We start from the raw sequence: 21877 nt of genomic DNA, 5'->3' as shown, positions 1-21877 counted from the left end.
ATTATACTTAGCAAATATTCTTCAGCATCTACTATGGAGCCTAGTGCTATGCTCATTGTTGTAAGCAATGCAAATAAACATACAATATATGACATCTTTTTTCAGAGAGATGAGATAGATAAATATGAAAAATTCAAAGCATAGGAAGACAATTCAGGAAATTTATGATAAAGTTTCAAATGAGTGTACTGTGGCATTTTATATAAGTCTTTGTTAAGAATTTACTCTTGATAGTTAAAACTCAAACATTACTTCAGTTGTTAACTCATCAAAATCCCTGCCATTCTCATTCCTTCCATTAGTGTTTTGCAGACCTGTTTTACCAGTAGGGGTTGGAAGGGGTGGAGAAAGAAGGATAGGCAGGATGCAAAATGTTTGACCCAACCAAAGTGATCCGTGGACCACAATTACTTGAAAATTATTCTATTCTAATTATTTCTAGAGGCCAATTAAAGTTTGTAGGATAAAAACTTTCATGCTAATTAGTAGAGACATACATTCTTCATAAAACAAATTCTTTCCTTCAGCTTTAATACTGATCTTATATATGTATATATATACATACACACATATATACACACATACATGTATGTATGTGTGTATGTATATATACACACATACATATATGTATATGTGTGTGTCCTAGAAGGTTATATATTAGTTAATATGGATACATGACCTTTATTTATATCCTCTTATTATCCCTTCTGATGTCAGTAGAAAGAGCCTTCTGATTTATTGGGCCTACAGTTAGTTTTCTAACATAACCATAATTTTTGCTTCCTTATAAATTAGTTTATAAATTTTACATATTTATAAATTGGTATTTTGTAATAGGAAATAAAAGGAAACATTTCTATATTCAAATCTTGCCACCAAAGCCCTCTGCCTCATGAGAGCAAGGAAGTTACCTTGGATTCTTTAAGGGTATTCTAGCAATGTACAAGTTATAGCATGTCTTACCAGACTAGAAGGGCTTCAAGGACAAGCCTGAGGACATATATCTAATATTCAAAAACCAGCTTGGCTACGTTCCATGTTATTATGTGAAGGGTAGCCACCAGGAGAAGAAGTTATTTTGTCCACAACAGCTCGCAGGAAATTATCTACTAACACCAAGTAAGTTTGTGATCTATATTGGTAGAAAGGATAACCTGCAGTAATGAAATCGCATATCCTTAAAGTATTCAGATATGGGCTAGTCACTGTGCTCGTTGTTGAGGGAGTTTCAAAGCTAAGTCAGTCTCTCGTCATTTATTAAGTGCCTCCTTCATGCCAGGCACTGTGCTAAAGCTGAGAGAGTTAAGAGATAGTCATTGCTCTTGAGGGTCTCAAATTCTTTTTTCCCACCTATGAGTATTTCATTTTTTCTCCCAATTACATGTAAAGATAGTTTTCAACATTCATTTTTGTAATGTAACTCATTTTGAGTTCCAAATTTTTCTCCCTCACTTCTCTCCCCGCTCCCCAAGACAGCAAACAATCTGATATGTTATATATGTACAATCATGCTAAACATATTTCCACATTAGTAATGTTGTGAAAGAAGAATCAGAACAAAAGGGAAAAATCATGAGAAAGAAAAAAGCAAAAAGTGAAAATAGTATGCTTCAGTCTCCATTCAGACTTCTTAGTTCTTTCTCTGGATATGGATAGCATCTTCCATCAGGAATCTTTTGGAGTTGTATTGGATTGTTGTATGGCTGAGAAGAGCTAAGTCTGTTATAACTGATCATCATACAATACTGCTGTTACTGTGCACAGTATTCTCCTGGTTTCTGCTCCCTTCATTCAGCATCAGTTCATGTAAGTCTTCCCAAGTTTTTCAGAAATCCACCATTACTTATAGAACAGTAGTGTTCTGTTATATTCATATGCCTCAATTTGTTCATCCATTCCCCAATTGGTGAACATTCCTTCAGTTTCCAATTCTTGGCCACCACAAAAAGGGCTGCTATAAATATTTTTTTTACATGTGGGACCTTTTCCCATTTGTATGAGCTCTTTGGGAAACAGACCTAGTAGTGATAATGTTAGATCAAAGGGTATGTGCAGTTTTATAGCCCTTTGGGCATAGTTTCAAATTGCTCTCCAGAATGGTTGGATCAGTTCACAACTCTACCAACAATGCCTTAATGTGCCATTTTCCCCACATCTCCAGAATTTTATCATTTTCCTTTTATGTCATATTCGCCAATCTGATAAGAGTTAGGTGTTTCCTTAGAGTTGTTTCAAGTTACATTTTGAGGAGCTCAAAATCTAAGGGGGAAACAACATGCAAACAACTCTGTACAAACAAGTTATATACAGGGTAAACTAGGAAATAATAAACAGAAGGAAGGCACTAGAATCAAGAGGGATTGGGAAAAGCCCCTGTAGAAGGTAATATTTGAGATGGTATTTGAAGGAAGCAAAGCAGGAGACAGAAGAGGAGGGAGAACATTCCAGGCATCAGGCAGAGCCAGTGAAAATGCCCATAGCAGGAGATGGACTGTTTGTGTGAGGGACAGAAAGGAAGCTGGTATCATTGGATTGAGGAGTACATGTTGGAATATAAAGTATAAAAAGACTAGAAAGAGAGGCTAGTTATGAAAGGCTTTGAACAACAGAGGATTTTGGTTTTGATCCTGGAGATGTTAGTGATCCACTGGAATTTACTGAGTAAGGCAGATGATGTGTTTTGAACTATGCTTTAGAAAAATGGAGTCTCACTTTGGAGACTGAATGGAGGATGGATTGGAATAGAGAGAGAGAGAGAGAGAAGAGGATGATGGAGAGTGTTCAAGATGGGGAAAGGAGGAGAATATGGCTAATACAAAGGTGATTGATGACTTGGAAGAACACTGAGGGGGTTGAGGGATTCAAGGTCATGGTATGGATGAAGAATGAGGTTTGGTATTAGAAGTCAAAGACAGAGGTAAAAATCCAATAGATTGTGATCAGGTAGAGGGATTTCAGAGTTCATGAACATGAAGGTGGTGCATTTGTAGCTGATGGCAGGATCAAGGGTATGACCATCTTTTTGTGTGACTAAGATGAAATGGAGGAGTGAGTCACAAGAAATGAGTAGGTTGAGAAACTAGCAGGTGGAGATTAGGGTGTTTGAGGGAGTATCAGTGTGTATATTGAAGTCCCCTTGTATGAAGTCAGAAATTGGGGAGGAGAATAAGATTGTGAGCCAGGAACTGAATTCATTGAGAAAGGAAGGGGAGCATCCTGGAGGTCTGTAGACAGTAGCTGTCCAGATTTTGATTGGGTGATAGATGTAAATTGTGTAGACCTAAAAGGAGTAAAGGTTGCTGAGTAATCGTAGTAGAGGGAAAAACTGTAAGTGGCATTGGGAAGCAAGGAGTATTCCAACTTCTGGGTCTCTACCAGTGCTGCGGAGGAGAATGAAAGTTCAGCCAGTTCTGGAAAGTGTGGCCAGAGAATCTGTGTCATCCCTAGGGAGACTGTATCATCAGGAGGGAGCCAGGTCTCAATGATAGCCAGAAGAAGTGGGAAAGGAAAAGATTTAAGATGAAAACAAAATAAATAAAATATGGTCTTTGTCTTCAAGCAGCTAAAAGAGTAATAAGCGCAGTAAGATATTTGTTCATTTATTTAAATCATTCCTTTATTCAACAGATAAGTGTTAAACACCTCATACACAGAGTTAATTGTGGTAGGCTCTAGAGAAGATGCAGAGATAAATAAGATACAGTCCTTTACCTCAAGGAGCTTATAATCTAGTAGGAAGAGATATACTGTATGAGTAGATATCATACAAGTTATAATCAAATAACTATGTAAAGCAAAATGTTATATAATCAGTGAGGGATCTATACCCAGACGACATGCACACATAATTATGATAGATATGTGCATAAAAGAAAAAAAGTTTTTAAAAGGATGCCATGAAAGTTTTAAGTTAGAAATCACTTCTGCATTGATTAGGGGAGGGAGGAAAGACAATAATAGATGAGACTTCATGCAGGAAGTGGCATTTGACCTAACACTTACAAGAATATACCTTTTAAGCATTGGTGCTAGAGACTGGTAGAATGCTAGAACATGCCTAAAGCATCATAAAGTTCCAACCCCTTAATTTTTCAAATAAGAGCATCCAGTCATTAAGTGACTTGCCTAAGGTTGAATAGTTTGTAAGTAGAATAGTAAGGGCTTGAACCTAATTTTCTTCTGTTACACTGTACTGCCTCTTCTTCACACTGTTATCTTTTTAATTTGTGTATAGACTCAGAATTGAGATTTTCTCCTGGTCCTTCAGTTCATTTTATCATCTCATCCCTGTGACCTGTGTCAGGAGTATCAGTCATGGAAGAAGTAATAATTGGAATTTCTGCACATAAAGTCAGTGCAAAATAACATTAAACTGAATTAATAAAGCAGACATATAAAAACACAGAGACTAATAATTTCCTAAATGGAAGCCCCTGAAAGTATCCAAACTAGAGACTTCTGCCTCTAGTTTCATTCTTAGACACTAGATACTTTAATACACTGTTATGAATGATATTGGAGAAATTCCCTATAGACTTAATTCCTGTAGGAGATAGTAACAACATTCATTTATATAGACTTTTGAGATTCTTAAAATGCTTATTTCAGAGTCATAAAATGTTGTTACTGGAAGAATACTAAAGATCTGCTCATCCGGTGCCTCATTTTACAGATGAGGAAGCTGAGGCTAAACGGGAGGCCCTGTCCTCATTTTATATGACTGAGGCCATATTCACATAGCAAGACTCAAACTCAGGCCCTTCGATTCTAAGTGCAGTGCTCTTCCCGCTATACCACACTACTGTGTTTTAAGATATAAAAGTGAATGCATTAAGACTTTGAAAGATCAGGCGCTTTACACTTACCGAGGAAGATGGATAGAGAGTAGCTTCATGGCAGTTTTGGAGGAGCAAAATGAAAGTGCTGTATTCATCAAATGAGAGGAAGTTAGAAGGCATCCAGGATAGTAAAGGACATGCTACGGGAGCTCTCCTCCCCCACTCGCTAGTGTTGAAGTGTTTGGGGAACAAAACTATTTAAGCAGTTCTCTAACAGATTTTACTACTGTTTTATATGTCTGGTTTTTAGTATGTCCCATCCATGTTCAAGGATGGCATGATATAGTTTGATGCATACTTAATATATTTCTTTAAATTGACTTAGAACATCCTTTCTGTTACGTTCTACCCACAAGTAGTTAAGAATGATAATGCATATGCAAAAAGGCAAGTACTTGCTCACTCTGCTTACACAAGGGCTTCGCCATAAGGGTAATGGTCAGCATTTTACCTTCTAGCGCTCCATTGGTTTTAACTCATGACTTCTAAAAACCTGTTTCCAAACTGAACAGTGGTCAAATTTTAGAAATGAGAAGTTGCGTTCTGTAACCTGAAGAAAAGACATGGACAAAATTGTTTTAAGTAAACTACCAGACAGAATAATGGTTAAGAAATAAGACATCCTTGTGGGTTAAAATACATACATGGATAAAATTCTTGAAGCAGGAAAGTATTTTTTGGTATCTAAGGAAGTTGATCATTATGAAATCTAATTAACTTATAGAAACCAAAAATGACTTTATGTGGTGAGGTGTTTTGTTTGTTCTTTTAGAAGAAAATGTTAATTTTATTTAATTTTCTGGTCTTCAGAGAGAATTTCTTAAGCAAAGAAAGTGATAGATTTTCACAGACAGCAGTATTCCATTAAAAGCTGCCTTTCTCCAAGAAAGATTCTTTTGTATATGAAGCTCTGGCAGCAGAGGGTTGGGTCATAAGGTTGATATTCTCTTGAACACTGCATTAGATCTTTCCCTAGGTTTCAATTTTTACAGTAATAATATACACTGATCCTAGCAGATGGTGTTCTTCATATTGTAAACAGTGGGCCAAAGCACTGAAGATTAGTATTGTACCTTAAACACATATCGACATTAATCACTGAATATTCCTTACCACGCTTAAGATGGATCACTGTATGTAGCCCAAATTTGATACTCCGATTTTCAGAATGGGAGGCAGCATTACATGTAGGATAACTTTAAAAAAAAATACCAAATATGAAATAAATCAAAGTTTGGCTTTTTTCTTTTTTCTCTCTTGAACTGTTAACTATTCTTCTGTTTAAGTTATACTACTTTCAGAGCAGACTTGTCCCTGTATTGTTGCTCACAGAAAAGTTTTACCACCTTATAAGAAGTGATTTGTCTCTTAAAATTCCTGTGAAACAAGTCCAAAATTAGACTAAGGCCTCAGCTTTTCCTGCCAGGAAAAGCCTTTGGTTAACCCCCTACTGACATTCCCAAACAGGATTTTTAAGGGTGACCTTCAAAGGTGTTTTTTACTTTGTTCTGAAAATGAGTTTAACACTTAGAATGTATGCTGGATATACCTAATAACCTAAAGGAAAGGATATAGGAGTATTATAAAGGAATTGTGTAACTTTTTTTCTCTTAATCTCCCTAGTCTACTTGTAATTAATTATATATATAATTACTGTTTCCAGCCAGAAAAAAATTACATTTTTGAGCTAGGCATAGTATGTTTTTAAAAAGCAATCAGTTCTTTGAAATTGTCAAGCAGGTTTTTTTAAGTTAAGCAAAAAAAAATTGACTCAAGTTCCTAGAAAAAAAATTATTTGTTGCTATGTCACACCTGAATAATTTGTTTTAAGCATTGCAATGAAAGAAACCAAGAATAAATTTTAAAGAAACAAGCACATTGACAGTAAAGTCTTACAATGTAATTTTATCTAAAATTATAAAGCATGAAAGATAATTGATTACTAAAAACAAATAATTCTGTCAGCCATGAAAAGGACCTCAAAATAGAAATAATCTGTAAGTTGAGATTAAAAGTAGAAAATTTCTCTTATATCAGGACCCTAAGATAATGTTAATTTCCCATCATGTAATTCATTTAATCTATCTGCTTCTTGCTGTTTAGAGAAGCTGTTACAGGTTTTCATGTGTACATGTATATGAATTAGAGATTTTTCCTTTTGGGTCCCTTTTTTAAATAGGTGGGGATAATAGAGAAAATGCTTTAGAATTCTGGTATCACTATAAAGGAGTATTAGAGAAATGACTTAGATTTGACTGCTGTAATAGATTATGTACTAGCAGATTCATGCAGTTTCCAATAGCAGCATGGAAAACATTGCTATCTTTCAAAGGGCAGTGAAGAAATCCACATTTAAAAAAATTGCTTCCCTGTTGACATTTATTCACTTAGATAGATAGATAAATAGATAAATCTTTTTTTCCTAAAAAGCTGCTACAGTGTGGCCATAAGCCACTAAAGTACTTGTAGGAAGCTTATTCTTTGAAGGTTTTTATTTTTATTTTTTTTCTTCATTCCCAGTATAATTTTTATCATTGCCATATGTAAGCCAGTAGAAGGATTGGTAAAAATGATGATGATGGCACAGCTATATAGAAATACAAATAGTGTTCATTTGATTTTTAAAGTATTTTTCAATACAGTACAGCTTGAAGAGAATGCTCCAACCAGGTGACGAAGTCCTTTGGTAATAGTCATACTGTTAGCATAGATATTGTAGTCCACATTAAGTGCTGTTTAAGCAACATTACTTTGTACCTTTTTCTTTCTTGGTTTGTGACATAGTGTTATGTTACTACAAAGTATTTTTAAATTATCTGTAATAGTTGGAATGGAAGCATTTCAAAAGATTCCATTGGCCTGCTTTAAAATTTTATGAAAGATGCGAGATTTTAATGCTTCAGAATTGTTTGTGCTAATGTGTTAAAACTCAAAAAATTCTGTTAAATTTTAAGAGGAGATAAAGATAGGGATATGGTAGTTACAAGGGGAATTTTAATTTTTTTTCATATAAAACTTCCTGTTGCATTTTAGTTTACATTGACTTTTATATTTAAGATTCTTCATTTGCAGTTATCATGTCATTCTTATCACTTTGCAATACTAAAAAGGTATACTGGATATAATAAGCCTCCCTACTCTGACAGTTTATTGACTCTATTCCATTGCTTAGTGTTTGAGTTTTTATATGTTCTATTTGGTAGGGTAGATTTTTTTAATAGTATGATACACTGGCTGTGTCATAAATGAGCCATGTGTTCTGGAGTAATGTCACTTATAGTGAGTGATCCTCTTTGGCTAGTCCAGAAGTCTCAGTTCATTTCTCATCACTGACACTGATGGTATGAATCTCAGTTTTCTTTTATGTAAAATGAGGATAATAAAACAGTACCTACCTCAAAGGGCTCTTGTGAGGGTCAAGTTTAATAATGTTTGTAGAATGCTTTGTAAACCTAAAAGTGCTATGTAAATATCAGCTGTTGTTTTTGTTTTGTTTTGTTTACCAGGGATTTTATTCTTTGTTTCTCCCATTGCATTTCACTTAGATAGTCTTCCAATAATTTCGGATCCACTCAGCTTTAAGAAGTGGGGTCCCTGAGATGGTGCTCTTCTCTGCTCCTGTGTCAATGTGGACACTTGATTTTCTAGAAAAGTGTTTCCTATCAACTTGCAGTGTATACCACATGGTCTCTTTCTTTTTTTTTACTGAGGAAATTAGGTAACTTGTTCCAATTTTTGGTAATTTACAGAAGTCTCCCTTCCAAGTGTAGTATTGCCCAGATTTTCATTTTTTGCCTTTTCCTTTTTCATAAAAGGTTGTAAGCAACATGTGATATTCATATTATAAAGATTTGATTTTAAATCTGTACTATAAAAATAAATATTTGCCTTAATAGAGAAATAAAATTATAACTACATCACCACCACTAGTCACTTGTCTAGGTCAAGTATTTAAAGTGAGTTCTAATAGTTGTAATTATCGTGTTGCAAACTGACAATTTTCATATACATAAAATTTAAAAAAACACTCGTTTAGCTTTTTTTATATACAAAAAAAGTCTCATCTCTCCACCAGAATACTTTTTAATCAGTTGTATTTGTAAAAGACCAGAAATCCTGAATGTTGCCCATTTGACTGTGGCATCCATTTTTAGATGCTCTGTAATACAGGGTTCACTGATATAGCAGTTAATAGGTTACAAAGCCTTTTCACCTGTTATCTCATTTGACCCCTACAAAAATCTTTGGAAGGTGGTAGTGCAAATCCTGGGTTGACAGATGAACAAACTGCAACTCAGAAGTTGAATGACGCGCCCAAATCCACACAGCACAGTCAGAAGCAACACTAGAATGAAAACTGTAGGCATCTACCTCAGGACTAGTGGTTTTTTTTCTTTGCTGACAGCTGCTGTGTGTTGTATCAAGGAATTGGATTGAGATCTCTGCTTAACTCTTATATATCATGTTCAGATTCTATTCACCTTGAAATAAAAGATCTATCTCTGCTAGATCAGACAGACAAGCAGAACTTGCATCAAAAGGAAGGGCCTTTCCAATTTGTTATGCTAGCAGCTGGCTCTTTTCTGTTGCTTTGGCTTACTGTACATCTGGAAGAAGACTTGCATCTGGGAACCATTTCATGTCTAAACCACATCCCCTATCCTTAGTAGAAGTATATTTGACATGTCAAGCATACACTTAATTGTAGTTATTAATTGATAAGTTTAAAGTATTAACCACTACACATAATTCTGTATTTCATACTTCTTTGTATAGTTATTTTCCCCTATTCCTATTGATCTTTATAAAATTATTCTGATTTTAAAGTTGTAGTGTGACAATAAGTTAATGTTAAAAGATATAAGTAATATTGATTCTGATAAATTATTTAGGATGATAGATGATGTTTTCAGGGTTAGGCACTTAAAGTCTCAAAATTAGTTGCATTTTTAGAAAGTAAAATTATTTATTAATTCAAGTTATCTTTTAGTACATTGTTAAAAAATATATATGCCTGGAGCCTAGTAAGGGAAGGCCTTTTGTATTCTCCCAAAGGTGAAGGTTCATTAGCACCGGTACATCAAATATGTCTCACTTCATTCCATTTAGATAGAATGATTTCCTTTAAATTAAGGAAATGTCCCAGCTGTTACACCCCATCACAGTTTTTAAATATATGGAGAGTCATAAGATCAAACAGATCAACATTTTTATCTGTTGACACAGGTTTAATTTGGAGGGGAATTTGTAATAATGTCATGATTTTTTTCCCTCTTTGGCATTCAGATTCTTATATGTGGTGCTCTTGAAAGGAATCTTATCCTGCCTGTGTCAGTGCAGGCTCCAGGCACTGTGTGTTTGGTCAACAAGCAACAGTGGGTGGTCGGACTCTAGCACAGGACAAGGGCCCGCTGTGCACAGGAAAAAATGTTCAAAGGTGTTTAAGGGTGGTAAGGAAGTCTGCTGCCCTTCAGAGAGTCCGGAGGCTATGGATCAGTGTTCCCTCTCACTATTGTAGACTGTGAGAAAACTTGCTGTAAGAGACATGAAGGATGAGAAAATACAGTAAACTTATTCACCTGGTTTCACATCTGCAGACTTCTCTTAACAAATATCTATTTTACCCTTTACATTATATATAAACTGTTATACAAAGATTGTCTAGTGTTTGGGTTTTTGAGTGGACATTTTTTACTTGAATCCTGACCGGTCAATAATGTGTCCTATTGCAATTCTAGGTTCAACTATCATTCTCTATAAGACCTCCCTAAAGTCCCTGTCACTTCCATAGAATATCAGACTTGTCACTTTACGTTTAATCTTAAGTGTTAAAGGGTCATTAATCTATTTAACGTGCAAATTCATCTTTGTAAGAATGAACTGCAAATATGTTTTGCATGCAAATAGGTCCGGGTTACAAAATTAACATGTAGCACTACTGCTGAAATTTATTTTCTTTCAAAAAAAATAACATGAAACCTAAATAAGTGAGTTGTTTTTAAAATTAGCCTACTTTTTTCTTTAAGGAAGTAATTGCTAAAGATAATTTCATTGATGTTCTGAGTAAAATGCAAATATCTCTTCTTCCTAAAGCACAATTTTTATTAGATGTTTGTTTGTTATTTCCTTAAAAAGGTCCTTTTTTTGTGTGGCTGTGCATATGACTTTCTAAACCTTCCTGTGGGGTGTATGTGTACAGAAACACAGCAACATGTGTGTTTATGTATAGGATATCACCATATACTACCAAAAAATGCGTTTTGCCAAAAAAAAAAAATTGACCATATTCATAAGAAAACCTATCTTAGTTATTTAAAAATTTATTTTGAAAATTTTTTATCCCTTCTTAATGAATATGCCCATTGGTAAGGTTATCTTTAGTTTGAAACTTTGATAAAATTGTAACACAAATGTTAGTTTTGTGTATATATATTCGATAGGTAAAATTAATATTTCTTAAAATTTAATTTGCATTTCTTTTCTAAGAGGACAGTGGAATTTTAAAGCTGCAAATAATTAGGAAAATCTTTAGTTCAAATCTATGTTTAGAAAGTTAGATTTCTTATCAGAAGTTTTTAAAGCCTAATATTCATCCCAATCTTAATCTTGCATCTTTTCAGATAATAAAACTTTCAGATTTTATCCTAGTAGCACTTACTACCTAATCCCATTTTGTAGCTTATCATACTTAGTATCTTTTATAGTAGTCAGGCTATAAAATTTATCATAAAATTAAAGAATTGTCATGCAAATTCACCACTAATGGCATCTGTGATGTCTTCTCATTTAATCCTTTTTTCTGAAAAATTTTGCACCTCAGTTTTCGCTTTAGGGCAGAATTTTTATATTCTCAGATAAAACCTACTATTTTCAATTAAAAGATTGGGGCAAAATAAGCAGTTTTTCCTTTTTATCCTTAAATGTTTCTGAACATGTTTAATCTTCAAAGCCTTAAATTTTAAAGTTTAAACTTTCCTCCATGAAAATCCCTTGATATAATAAAACTAAGCAATTTTCCTTTCTCACTTTCCCCAAGAACAGATATCAAGCATAGAGTCTAATCAGTTAACACAGATACTTTTAGTGGCAAGAATGAAAAATTAGAGTATTTTATTAGGATTACAATATATAACCACTTTCTCTGTTAAACTGGGTCCCTTTATCCATTTTGTGAATAACTCTCAAAGCAACAAATTTATCTGCAAATTTGATTACAAGAATCCCTCAAATACTCCTAGTGTTGATACATTAAAATCTAAACATGTTCCTCATAGCAACTTTAAATTGACCCGTGTTACCCATAAAATGCCCTGCTGCATAGTATGTCTCACATGGATAAGTTAATGTTCCTATGAGAAATTTAGATTTTGCGGATCTAATTGAATGTTGCTATTATGCTATGTTAAAATATAAGTATAAAAGTTTACAGGTTTTCCAGGAAAGATACCCTGTATATTATCATATACAACAGTTCGTGAGATGCTGTGTATATTATTCCATAAAATAGATAACCTTTCCATTTCAACATTTTAAAAAACTCATTAAATTCAGAACATGAAGTTTTATGATAGAAGCATCCTTAATGTCATTAAATTTCTTGAATTATTGGATAATGAAATCAAGGGAGAAAAATCCTAATGATGTGAAATTTTTAAACATTTTCTGATTTTTACTAGCTGTTGGGACATTTGCATTTTATGGTCAATGAAGTACTATTGCTAGCTTTTTTCATCTTACATCAAGAAATTGAAGTATAAAAGCAGTGTTAGAACTATTAGATTATTGTTTTTTTTTTTAATAAAAAAGGACACTTCGTGAGCTTAACAGTGTTTAGTGACAAAAACTACTATTTGAATGATTTCATTCACTTAATGATGGAAAATTCAACCTGTTGTTCGCCTTTAAAATCATTAATTGCTAGATTTTGTCCCAGTGACAGAGAATGGCATATCAAGAAGGAAAACATATTTCTAAGTTGATTTTCACCATTTAGTTTTTAGGGTTTATGAATTTATGTATAGTGTTGAAGCGCTATCTTCTGGTCAGTCAGAACAAAATATGTCTTGCTAATGTATTCCAGATGTTTATTAGTCCTGAGGGTATATGTGCTGTTCTAGTTCCCTGCTGCTGTGTTATACTTTCTTGTAATACTAGACAACCAATTAAGAAATTAGTTCATGTTAAACTTTCTTTTCCTGATCAGAAAATTGATGATGTGTTTTCTAATGGAACAAGAGTGTATTCTTCACACAATATTTGTTAGTAGGAGGGGAATTTTTGTCCTTTTAACAATATCAATTTTTCAAGAATGCTATTTCAGCTTAATATCAGATTATTTTAGTTAAGGTCCTAAAATGTATGTTATAAATATCAGTATTATTTCATTAATCTCATTTTTAGAAAGGAACTATGTACAAGGGATATTTTGGTTCAATTCTATAAGAATTTCCCAAGTGCCTACCATATACATAAAATTGTTGAAGGCTAGAGATACAAAGATAAAAATGAATTTTTTTTGGCAGGAGAGGTGGGGGTGGGGAATTAGTGGCATATTTGCGGAAGCAAAAAAGAAAAGTGAAATGAACGCTTATTCTTCTAAGTGGAATGTGTAAAATAAATGGTTAATACACATGATGAACCTGATAAATTGCAAAATGCTACAATATGGAAAACATCCCTTGCTGCCCTAGTAGATAATTATCTAAAGTCTTAGGGTTCTATATAGTTTACCCCTCAAGTTACTTAATTAGAAGTTTTGAAATTATACCATGCCACATTTAAATCTCTGTTCCTTTGTAGCAGTGATTTTTACAAGCTAATGATGATAAGAGATCTGATAGGTCAGCAATCATATTTGTACAGTTTATATGATTTATCAGTTTAAATGTTGATTTCAGTTCTTGTTTTCTTTTGTCTTCCCAGTTCAGGTAAAAAGTAGTCCTTTTTTCCCCCCACAAAATCCATTTATTTTAAATATAACTGTCTTCTAATCCATATTCAAAGAGACATAAATTAGAAACTGTATTGACAAAATAGAATATTTAAATATCAAGATCATGTTCCCTCCAGAACTCTGAGTTGTCTGAATTGTTTTCAGCACATACTTTAAGATTAAGGGCTCATAAAGAAGCTGCAAATGGGGTTGGTGACAGTTAAAGTCAAGAGGATTAACTCTGATCAGTAGTAGGGTTACCCAAAATTGTAGAAGATGGTGAGCTATGGCATGAATGGTTTGGTTTTCTAAGACAGTCTGTATTTCCATCTGTTTGAACCTTTCCCAGGCCCCAGCAAGCCAAGAAGATAAATAACAAAGAAAGTACACTTTATACACTATATCTTGTTCTTTTTGGGAGAACATTCTTTATTAGCTGTAGTTTATCTAATATCATGAGGTACAACTTTTAAATCAATATGAGAATTATACTTTGCTTTCTACTAGTTCTTTTTTTTAAAATAGTAGAATGTAAGCTCTTTGAGGGCAAGGGCTTTTTAGTTTTAGTTGTTTGGGTGTTTTTTGGTTTTGGTCTTTGCATTCATAGTGCCTAGACCTAGCCTATAGTAGGTTACTTATTCAATGCTTCTTGAATTTGGGGATTTCATCATTAGATGGGAGTTCAGAGGTCATCCAGCCCTCTTACTTTCCATCCTTCTTGTTAACTTGAATCTTATCTGCAATATTCCTGAGAAGCCTTTTGTCTTCATTTGTACAATCCCTCAAATTTAGGCCCTTACCATCTTTCACCAGTTGGGGCTCTCCACCTTAAATCTCTCTACTCTCCAAACCATTCTCCACATAGTTACTAAAAGCAGTATTCCTAAAGCACAAGTATGACTATGTTACTTTCTTGTTCAGTAAACTCCAGTGTCTCATCATTGCCTCTTTGATCCAATAAAGTTTTCTCTTTTCGACATTTAAAGCTCTCTACAACGTGACCTTAACCTACCTTTCTAGTCTTAGTGCTCCCTGTCACATACTATGGGCTTCTGCCAAAATGATCCTGCCATGCCTTTGTACGGGCTCCCCAGCATTCCTGAAACATTTTTTTTATCTGCCTCTTAGAATCGGTGATTTCCTTCAGGGTTCAGCTCAAGTGTCCACCATCCACCTGGGGCCTTTCCTGCTTTCCACCTCAAAGACTCCTCACAAAAATTGCCTTTTATTTATTTTATATATTTGTATATGTTGTTTCCTATCCCCATCCCACCTCACTCATGTATTCTCTGGGCCCAGCAGGGTACCTGGGAAATAGTAGGTGTTTAATGCTTGTTGATTGTTTGAACTGACGATTCTGCCACAGGTTGAATATCTCCAATGATGGGAAGCTCACTCTGCCCAAACCAGCCTATTCTAGTTTTGAACAACTATAATGGTTAAGATGTTCCATATGTGAAGGCATACTGTTTTAGTGTAATTTCTACCCCTTAGTTCTATTTATGACCTCTGAGACCAAGCAGAAAAAGACTTCTTCTACCTGATAAGGATGGAAGACATTGGTCCTGTGATTTCATTGGTACAGAGAACTTCCAGATGAGAAAACTTCCTCTACCAATGCAGGTCAGCAGCTTTTCTGCAGTTTATAGTCTTAGAGAGTTGCCTGGGTCAGGGAGAGAACCAGTAGCTTCCTCTGGGTTTTATGTCCAGCATAGGTTTGAGAGGCTGAACTTGACCTCAGGTCTTCCTGGCTCCTTGGCTAGCTCTTTATCCATTCTGTCACATTGCCTCTCCGTCAGATATTTAAAGAAAATATTTATGATTTTTATAAAACAGCTTTTCTCTAGGCTAAATATACCAGTTTTTTCAAACCTCCTATGGCATGGTTTTGATTTCATTCACCTCTTGATGCCCTTCTTCTAGCTGGCTCCAGTTTATCCATTTTTTTTTTTACTTTTAAGAAGTGTTACCCAGAGCTTAACACCAGACTCTAAAATATCTAGATTGAGAAGAAGGAAGCTACCACCTCCCTTGCTCCAAACCAGAACAGAGGTTGCCAAACTATGGGCTAAATCTAACCATCAGCCTGTTTTTGTACTTCCTTTGAGCTAAGAACAGTTTTTACATTTTTAAATACAAGAAAGCTTCATTTAAAATGTCAATATAATTCTATTACAATAACAAGTAATGGGACAGTAGTTTGTTGTACATTGTACTTTTTTTTTTAATGCTGCCCAGGATCACACAGATACAGAACTGGCCTCAAAGCCAGGAAAAACTGAATTCAAATCCAGTCTGATATCTTTTAGACATGTGACCCTGGTCAAATCTCCTAATCTCTCAATACCCCAGGCGAGTGTGTAAGGCTACAAGTTGCTGAGCAGGTACCAATCTGCATTGATAGAGGGAATTTCCTCATTAATAGTTCCCTATAACAGTGAAATCACAGGTCTGGTTCAAAATATCACGTTGGTTTTATTGGCTACCAGTACAATTTCTTTCTCTTGTGTTTACAACCAACTGAAAGGCCTAGGTTGTATTTTTTTTAATATGAATAACTTTCTAGTCATAATTTTTCCCTTTTGTACCTATGTGGGGTTTTGTTTGTTTGTTTGTTTTGGTCCCAGTTACAGGATTGGTTAGAAAGGTTGATCACTTTGACACTGAGCAGTCAGAGGATAGACACTTCAAACAAGTCTTTTTAAACTGAGCATTAAAGATATTTAGAATTCAAGTAGGCATAGAGGAAGGATAAGGGCATTCCGTATAGAATTAACTTTAATACTTTGCTGGATCTGTGATTTCATTGATGTGTTGTTGCTTTCTTTGTTATGAAAATGGTAATAACAATGATACCTACCATTTATATAGTATTTTAAAGTTACAAAGTGCTTTGCAAGTACTACCTTACAACCTGTGAGATAAGTGCTATCCCTAGTGTGCTATCAAAGCACATTTTTACCTTGCTTTCTCATCCCTTTGTGATTCTTTTCCACCCTTCCTTAAATCCACCATAAAGAGTCTATCCAGTAAAGCACCTACCTCATGGGTTATGAGGATTGAATGAAATCATATTTGCAGAGTGCTTAGAAAACCCTGGGTTTTCACTGAAGACCTTCCTTTGTTTCTATTTAAATATTTCAGGTATACCACCAATGCAGTACTCAGGCCATCTGAATATTACTATCTATAGCATTGGATGATGGAGAGAACATCCGATTTAGATTAGGAAAGACATGGACTCAGATCTCACCTTGACATTGGGTGACTCTTAGTATCTTCGTATCAGTTTCCTGATTTATGAAATAGCAGTAATAATATCTCAAAGGATTGTTGTAGGATCAGTGTCTATAGAGCGTATCACAGACCTCTAGGCTCTATATAAATGTCAGATGCCATTGTTGCCACATGAGTGAGCCACCTCCTCTTGCATGTCCTTGATATTTCAACCCTCCATACATGTTTATGTTGCCCTTTGAATCACCTTTAATTTCATATTTTTTAGGAGTAGCCATGGATCTTGTTGGTGAGATCTATCTGGGGCATCATACAATCAATGCACTATTAATCAATCAGTGAGCATTTATGCAATCTTTCTATGTGCCGGGCCAGTGTGTTAAATTCTTGAGTTATAGAGACTCTCACCTGGAATGAATCTGTCTTGTCTTTGGACTTTGCATAGGACATTCTCCATGGCACTGCTAAATGCCTTTAGAGAGTACAGTCTCATGCTTTATGCTTCCATCAAGGTCAGCAATTAGATCACCTAAGTTATATCTTTGATTGTATGCATCAAGCAATTTTATAACATGCATACATCATTGGAGGAGTTTTTCATAGCTTTTTATTGATTAAGTCATTAAATTCAATCATGTGACTATAAGGATGTGGTTTACTGTAGGATAGGATCTGGAGCATCCATCTTCTTACATCTGCACCCCCTGCCCTGAGACTAAGAGATTTGTTCAGGTTAGCACCCACTCAAAACAAAAGCTCATGAGTCCCAACTATAGATTTCCTTTTATTAGCCAAAAGACATTTAATCCAAAATGAAAGATATTTAATCAAACAGTGTAGCAAATAAAGTACAGTACAAGAAAATGACACCCCCCCCCATACGTATAAGGGCAACATTTTCCCCAGCAAATGCTATATACCAGTGGGTAAAAATACCCACAGAGAGAACACATGTAACCCAGAAGTATGGATATAGGTACTTGCAAAGCCATAGCAGCTCATGCTTTTGATGCTGGTTAGAAGCTGATATTTTCTTCCAATATCATCATATTGTTTTCTCCTGATTTCTTTTGGTTATTGTATCTCTGCTTATTTTTGGTTGCTCCATCTCTGCTGGGTTATCTCTTTGGGGATTGAGTGGTTGCAAGCCTGTTCTCTGCTGCCATCTGTAGGACTTCAGCTACCTAGCTTCTTCAGGGCCAGCTGTTCTAACTACTATATGTTTGAGAATTACAGCAATAATAATAGCTATTATTCTTAATACTATAGCAGCTAATATGTGCTTATTATTTGCCAAGTACTGTGCTGTGTTTTACAATTATCTCATTTGATAGTATAGTTAGTATACTTGCAATAAAGAAGTCTCCCTGACAAGGAGAGCTACAGTTCTTTTAATACATAGCCATATGTGGAAATATGTTTTGCATGACTTCATATGTACAAAGGATATCATTTCTTGCCTTCTCAATGAGTGGGGGAGGGGCAAGAAGGGGAGAGCAAGAATTCAGTACTAAAAAAAAAACCACATAGCCAATGCTTTTGAGTGGCCATACCCAGCCAGACAGCTAACAAAAGTCAAAAGATTATTCTTCTTGGTGCTTATTCCAAGTCTGTGGTCTCAGACAACTATTTCAAGTTTATGTTAGGAAATGCATTTTAACTCCTTTTGCAGCCCTGATTGTTAGCCTCTGGCCCCAAAACCTATTTTTGGAGCTCTTCTTTGCATACTGGGGCACAGAGGCATGAAAATGAAGTTAGGGGGAAAGAACTGGTTGAAGAAGTCAAAGCCACCACCTTCTACCCAACCCCCTTGCTGACATTCCAACTTTAATTACACATCTGTTCCAGCAACAAATTTTGCTGGTTCTTTTTACCTCCACTCAGTGTAGAAATACTATTTCTCCAAAGTAGAACATAATATGCAAAGCCTGTCTTCTCTTATTACTGCTCTTTTCTTGTATTTTCATCAAGGATATCCTTAACACATAAATAGACCATTCTAATAAAAATGAGAAAGTAGGTAAATGAGTCCAACATCTTTGTCTGATGACCAGTGACTAGGCATACTGATGGGTGAATTGAATCATATCATTCTTGACAGTCCCACTGTAAAAGAAACCAAAAAACAAAAGGAAGATACTCCTAAATAAAAAGATGGTCCACAGGTTGCTCCAACATTTGGCACAGAAGATAAAGAAATAGAGATTGTCTATAAAAAATTTTATAATATTCTCCCTTTTAAAACAACATTTGTTTTGATACTTGATAACTTTAATGTAAAAGTGGATATAGGTGAGGAAAGTGAAATATATGTTGGAAAGTATAATTCAGGAATAAGAGTATCTTCCTTCTGAATATTTTGCAAATAAGGTTATGTTCCAAAAACCAGTTTTTTTTTCCTTTATTACCACAGAAAATATAAAGAAGATGGAAAGTGTTAGCAGACTTTGGTGGTTTCTGAGCATTTTTGGCTGCCTTGTGGCAGCTATTTTATGTTGATACTTCTCTAAGAAATGGTAATATTCGGTATCTTTACTTTTATATTTCCCATTTTTCAGTCAGCAGCTAATTTGAATAAGTTAGGTTAGAGTCATTAAAATTACACACAGTCAAGTCTCATCTTTAACCTTCTAATTTGATGTTGCTATTCTCTTTTCTTTCATATATATGGAAAATAACAAACCCAGAAGTCCACAGATATTTGAATAAGGGTCTTGTACTCAATAGGAAAGAACAAAAAGAGCAAAAAAAAAAACCTTACCATAAGGTGGTTAATGAATGGCTTTTTCCCTCAGGCAATACAGCGCTGCATAGTCCAATGCTGGAGCTGGACAATGATATGCGCCCTTCTGCATTGGCTCATCTTAGTCAGACAGCTTCACTAAAAAGGGCCAGCAGCTTTCAGTCTGGTCGAGATGATAGTAAGTACCTTTCCTCTTCCTTTTTTATTTGTTAGTCTTTAAACTACTTATGTTTTCATGCTGTGAAGCTATACAACTCCTGGTTTTGAATACCAGTGATTTTGTTATCTATATCCCATCTCTGCTTCTTATGAAGCAACTTAGGACTTATTAAAATTTGCATACAGGTAGATGGTTGAAGGTGAAAATGTGGAGAAGGAATCTGAGAAATTCTTTATGGAAAGAATATAATCAAATGTATAGAAAATGAACATTCCTTGCCTCTATTTCATGGAATTTCAGAATTGAAAGAGACAAAAGAGGCTATCTCGTTCAACCTGTATCTTATCAAGAATCCCCTGTATAACATCACAAATAAAAATTAATGCTTTTCTTTACATGTTCACCCTACCCTCTCAGATATAAACAGTTTTGTCAAAAAAAAAATACCAAAACATTCAGTAACATTACTCTCACTAAAAATAATCATTATTAACAGTGGTCAAAATGTTTTATACTGCTGGTAAAGAAAAATATTTTAAAATATTGTATCATTCACACTTGAAATATTTATTTCCTATGTTGGGGTACATGTTCACTATTTTTAATGCTAGAGGCATGTAGTAAAAAAAATTGATAGTTCCTCTTGCCATTTGTAATATTATTCAAAAATAAAATTTGTATCAGTGTGAATTGAAATCTATCGAGATCACTTCATTCCTTGCTATTTTAGTATACTTCATACAGTTTACCAATTTTTTTAAAAAGTAATACAACATTAACATTAAAATCATTTTTTGACTGATTTGAAACTACATTCCTTTTATTTTTATGCTGTTTCTATCTTCCTTCCATAGCATGGCGTTATAAAGCTCCCCACAGGGTGGCCTTTGTTGAAAAGTTGACCAAACTTGTTTTAAGTCAACTCCCTAATTTCTGGAAGCTCTGGATTTCCTATGTCAATGGAAGCCTTTTCAGTGAGGTATGAATAGGTTCATATATGTAAATGTAATTTTGATACTGTCAATTTATATAGAGTTTTATTTAGTGTTTGAAAGTGGTTAAAATTAAAGTCATAAAAGTCTTAATGGAGTAGAAGTAATGATCACTTCAATGATTCTTTTAAAATTTTGGCCATTTTATGTTATAAAGATTTTTATATCATATCATATAATCACTTTAAAAACAAAATTGGTAGAAATATTTTCATAGTCTTAAAATCTTTTTATAATTACAAACTGGCAAAGTTGTGAATGACATGTTCATTTAATAAAGCATTTATTAAATACCTGCCCTCTGTGCTAGGCACTGGAAATGAAAAGACAAAATCAAAGCAATCCCCACTTATATTCTGCTAGGGGAATATTATTACACATATGCACATAAATGTAATCTTTGATGACATAGATCCAGTCTCTAGGCTTTTACAAACTAGATTCATTTTTTGAGGGTGTTCCCCTACCCCACCCCCCAAAGTCCTCTCTTTAGACCGTTTAATCAATAGCTAGAGTTTACTCGAAGGAATTAAATATTGCCCGATACTGAGATGAATGAAAAACTCCGGGATCCAGTTTCTGACTATTAACAATCAATTTATGAATTAGGCTAGCCAGCAATAAATTGGTGGTTAGTGATTTCTCTCAGCAACCAAAGACTGAGTGGAGACCCTGAGACCCTTAAATACCTTTCTAAAATGGATGCCCTTGACAAATAAAAATCAACCCTGATTGGTGGACATTCCTGCTGAGAATGTAGCTTGATCCTGAAACTTAACAGCCTCCAGCATTTTAGACAGGGGAATCCATCTCCGTCCAGACCTCTATGGGTACTTTTCTCCTTTATGAGCTAGGTTACCCTAAACTCTAATGGAGGGGTACAGAATAAGGACTGTCAGACTGATTCTGTGTATACTCTAAACTGAAGTTAAATCTCCTAGTTGGATGGGATCCCCCCCAAGATTGAAGAGCATA

The 21877-nt window shown here is 34.7% G+C and overlaps 1 protein-coding gene across 2 annotated transcripts in view; it reads left to right on the top strand.

Annotated features, from left to right (window-relative positions):
• The window catches only part of EXOC2 (exocyst complex component 2), a 244976-nt gene that overhangs the window by 111639 nt on the left and 111460 nt on the right, over positions 1-21877 (top strand). For both annotated transcript variants that reach the window (XM_069103597.1, XM_069103598.1), the window contains 2 exons: positions 19803-19928; positions 20765-20889. In XM_069103597.1, the coding sequence (XP_068959698.1) occupies positions 19803-19928; positions 20765-20889 (251 nt within the window). The remainder of the gene's footprint in view (positions 1-19802; positions 19929-20764; positions 20890-21877) is intronic.

This window comes from Petaurus breviceps, unplaced genomic scaffold, assembly GCF_028583685.1.
Source record: "Petaurus breviceps papuanus isolate PSGF00001 unplaced genomic scaffold, PetGlider_PUasm1.0 582, whole genome shotgun sequence".
In the NCBI taxonomy this organism is placed as follows: domain Eukaryota; kingdom Metazoa; phylum Chordata; class Mammalia; order Diprotodontia; family Petauridae; genus Petaurus; species Petaurus breviceps.
Note: the sequence above shows the minus strand (reverse complement) of the source record. Positions and strands in the feature narration are given on the sequence as shown.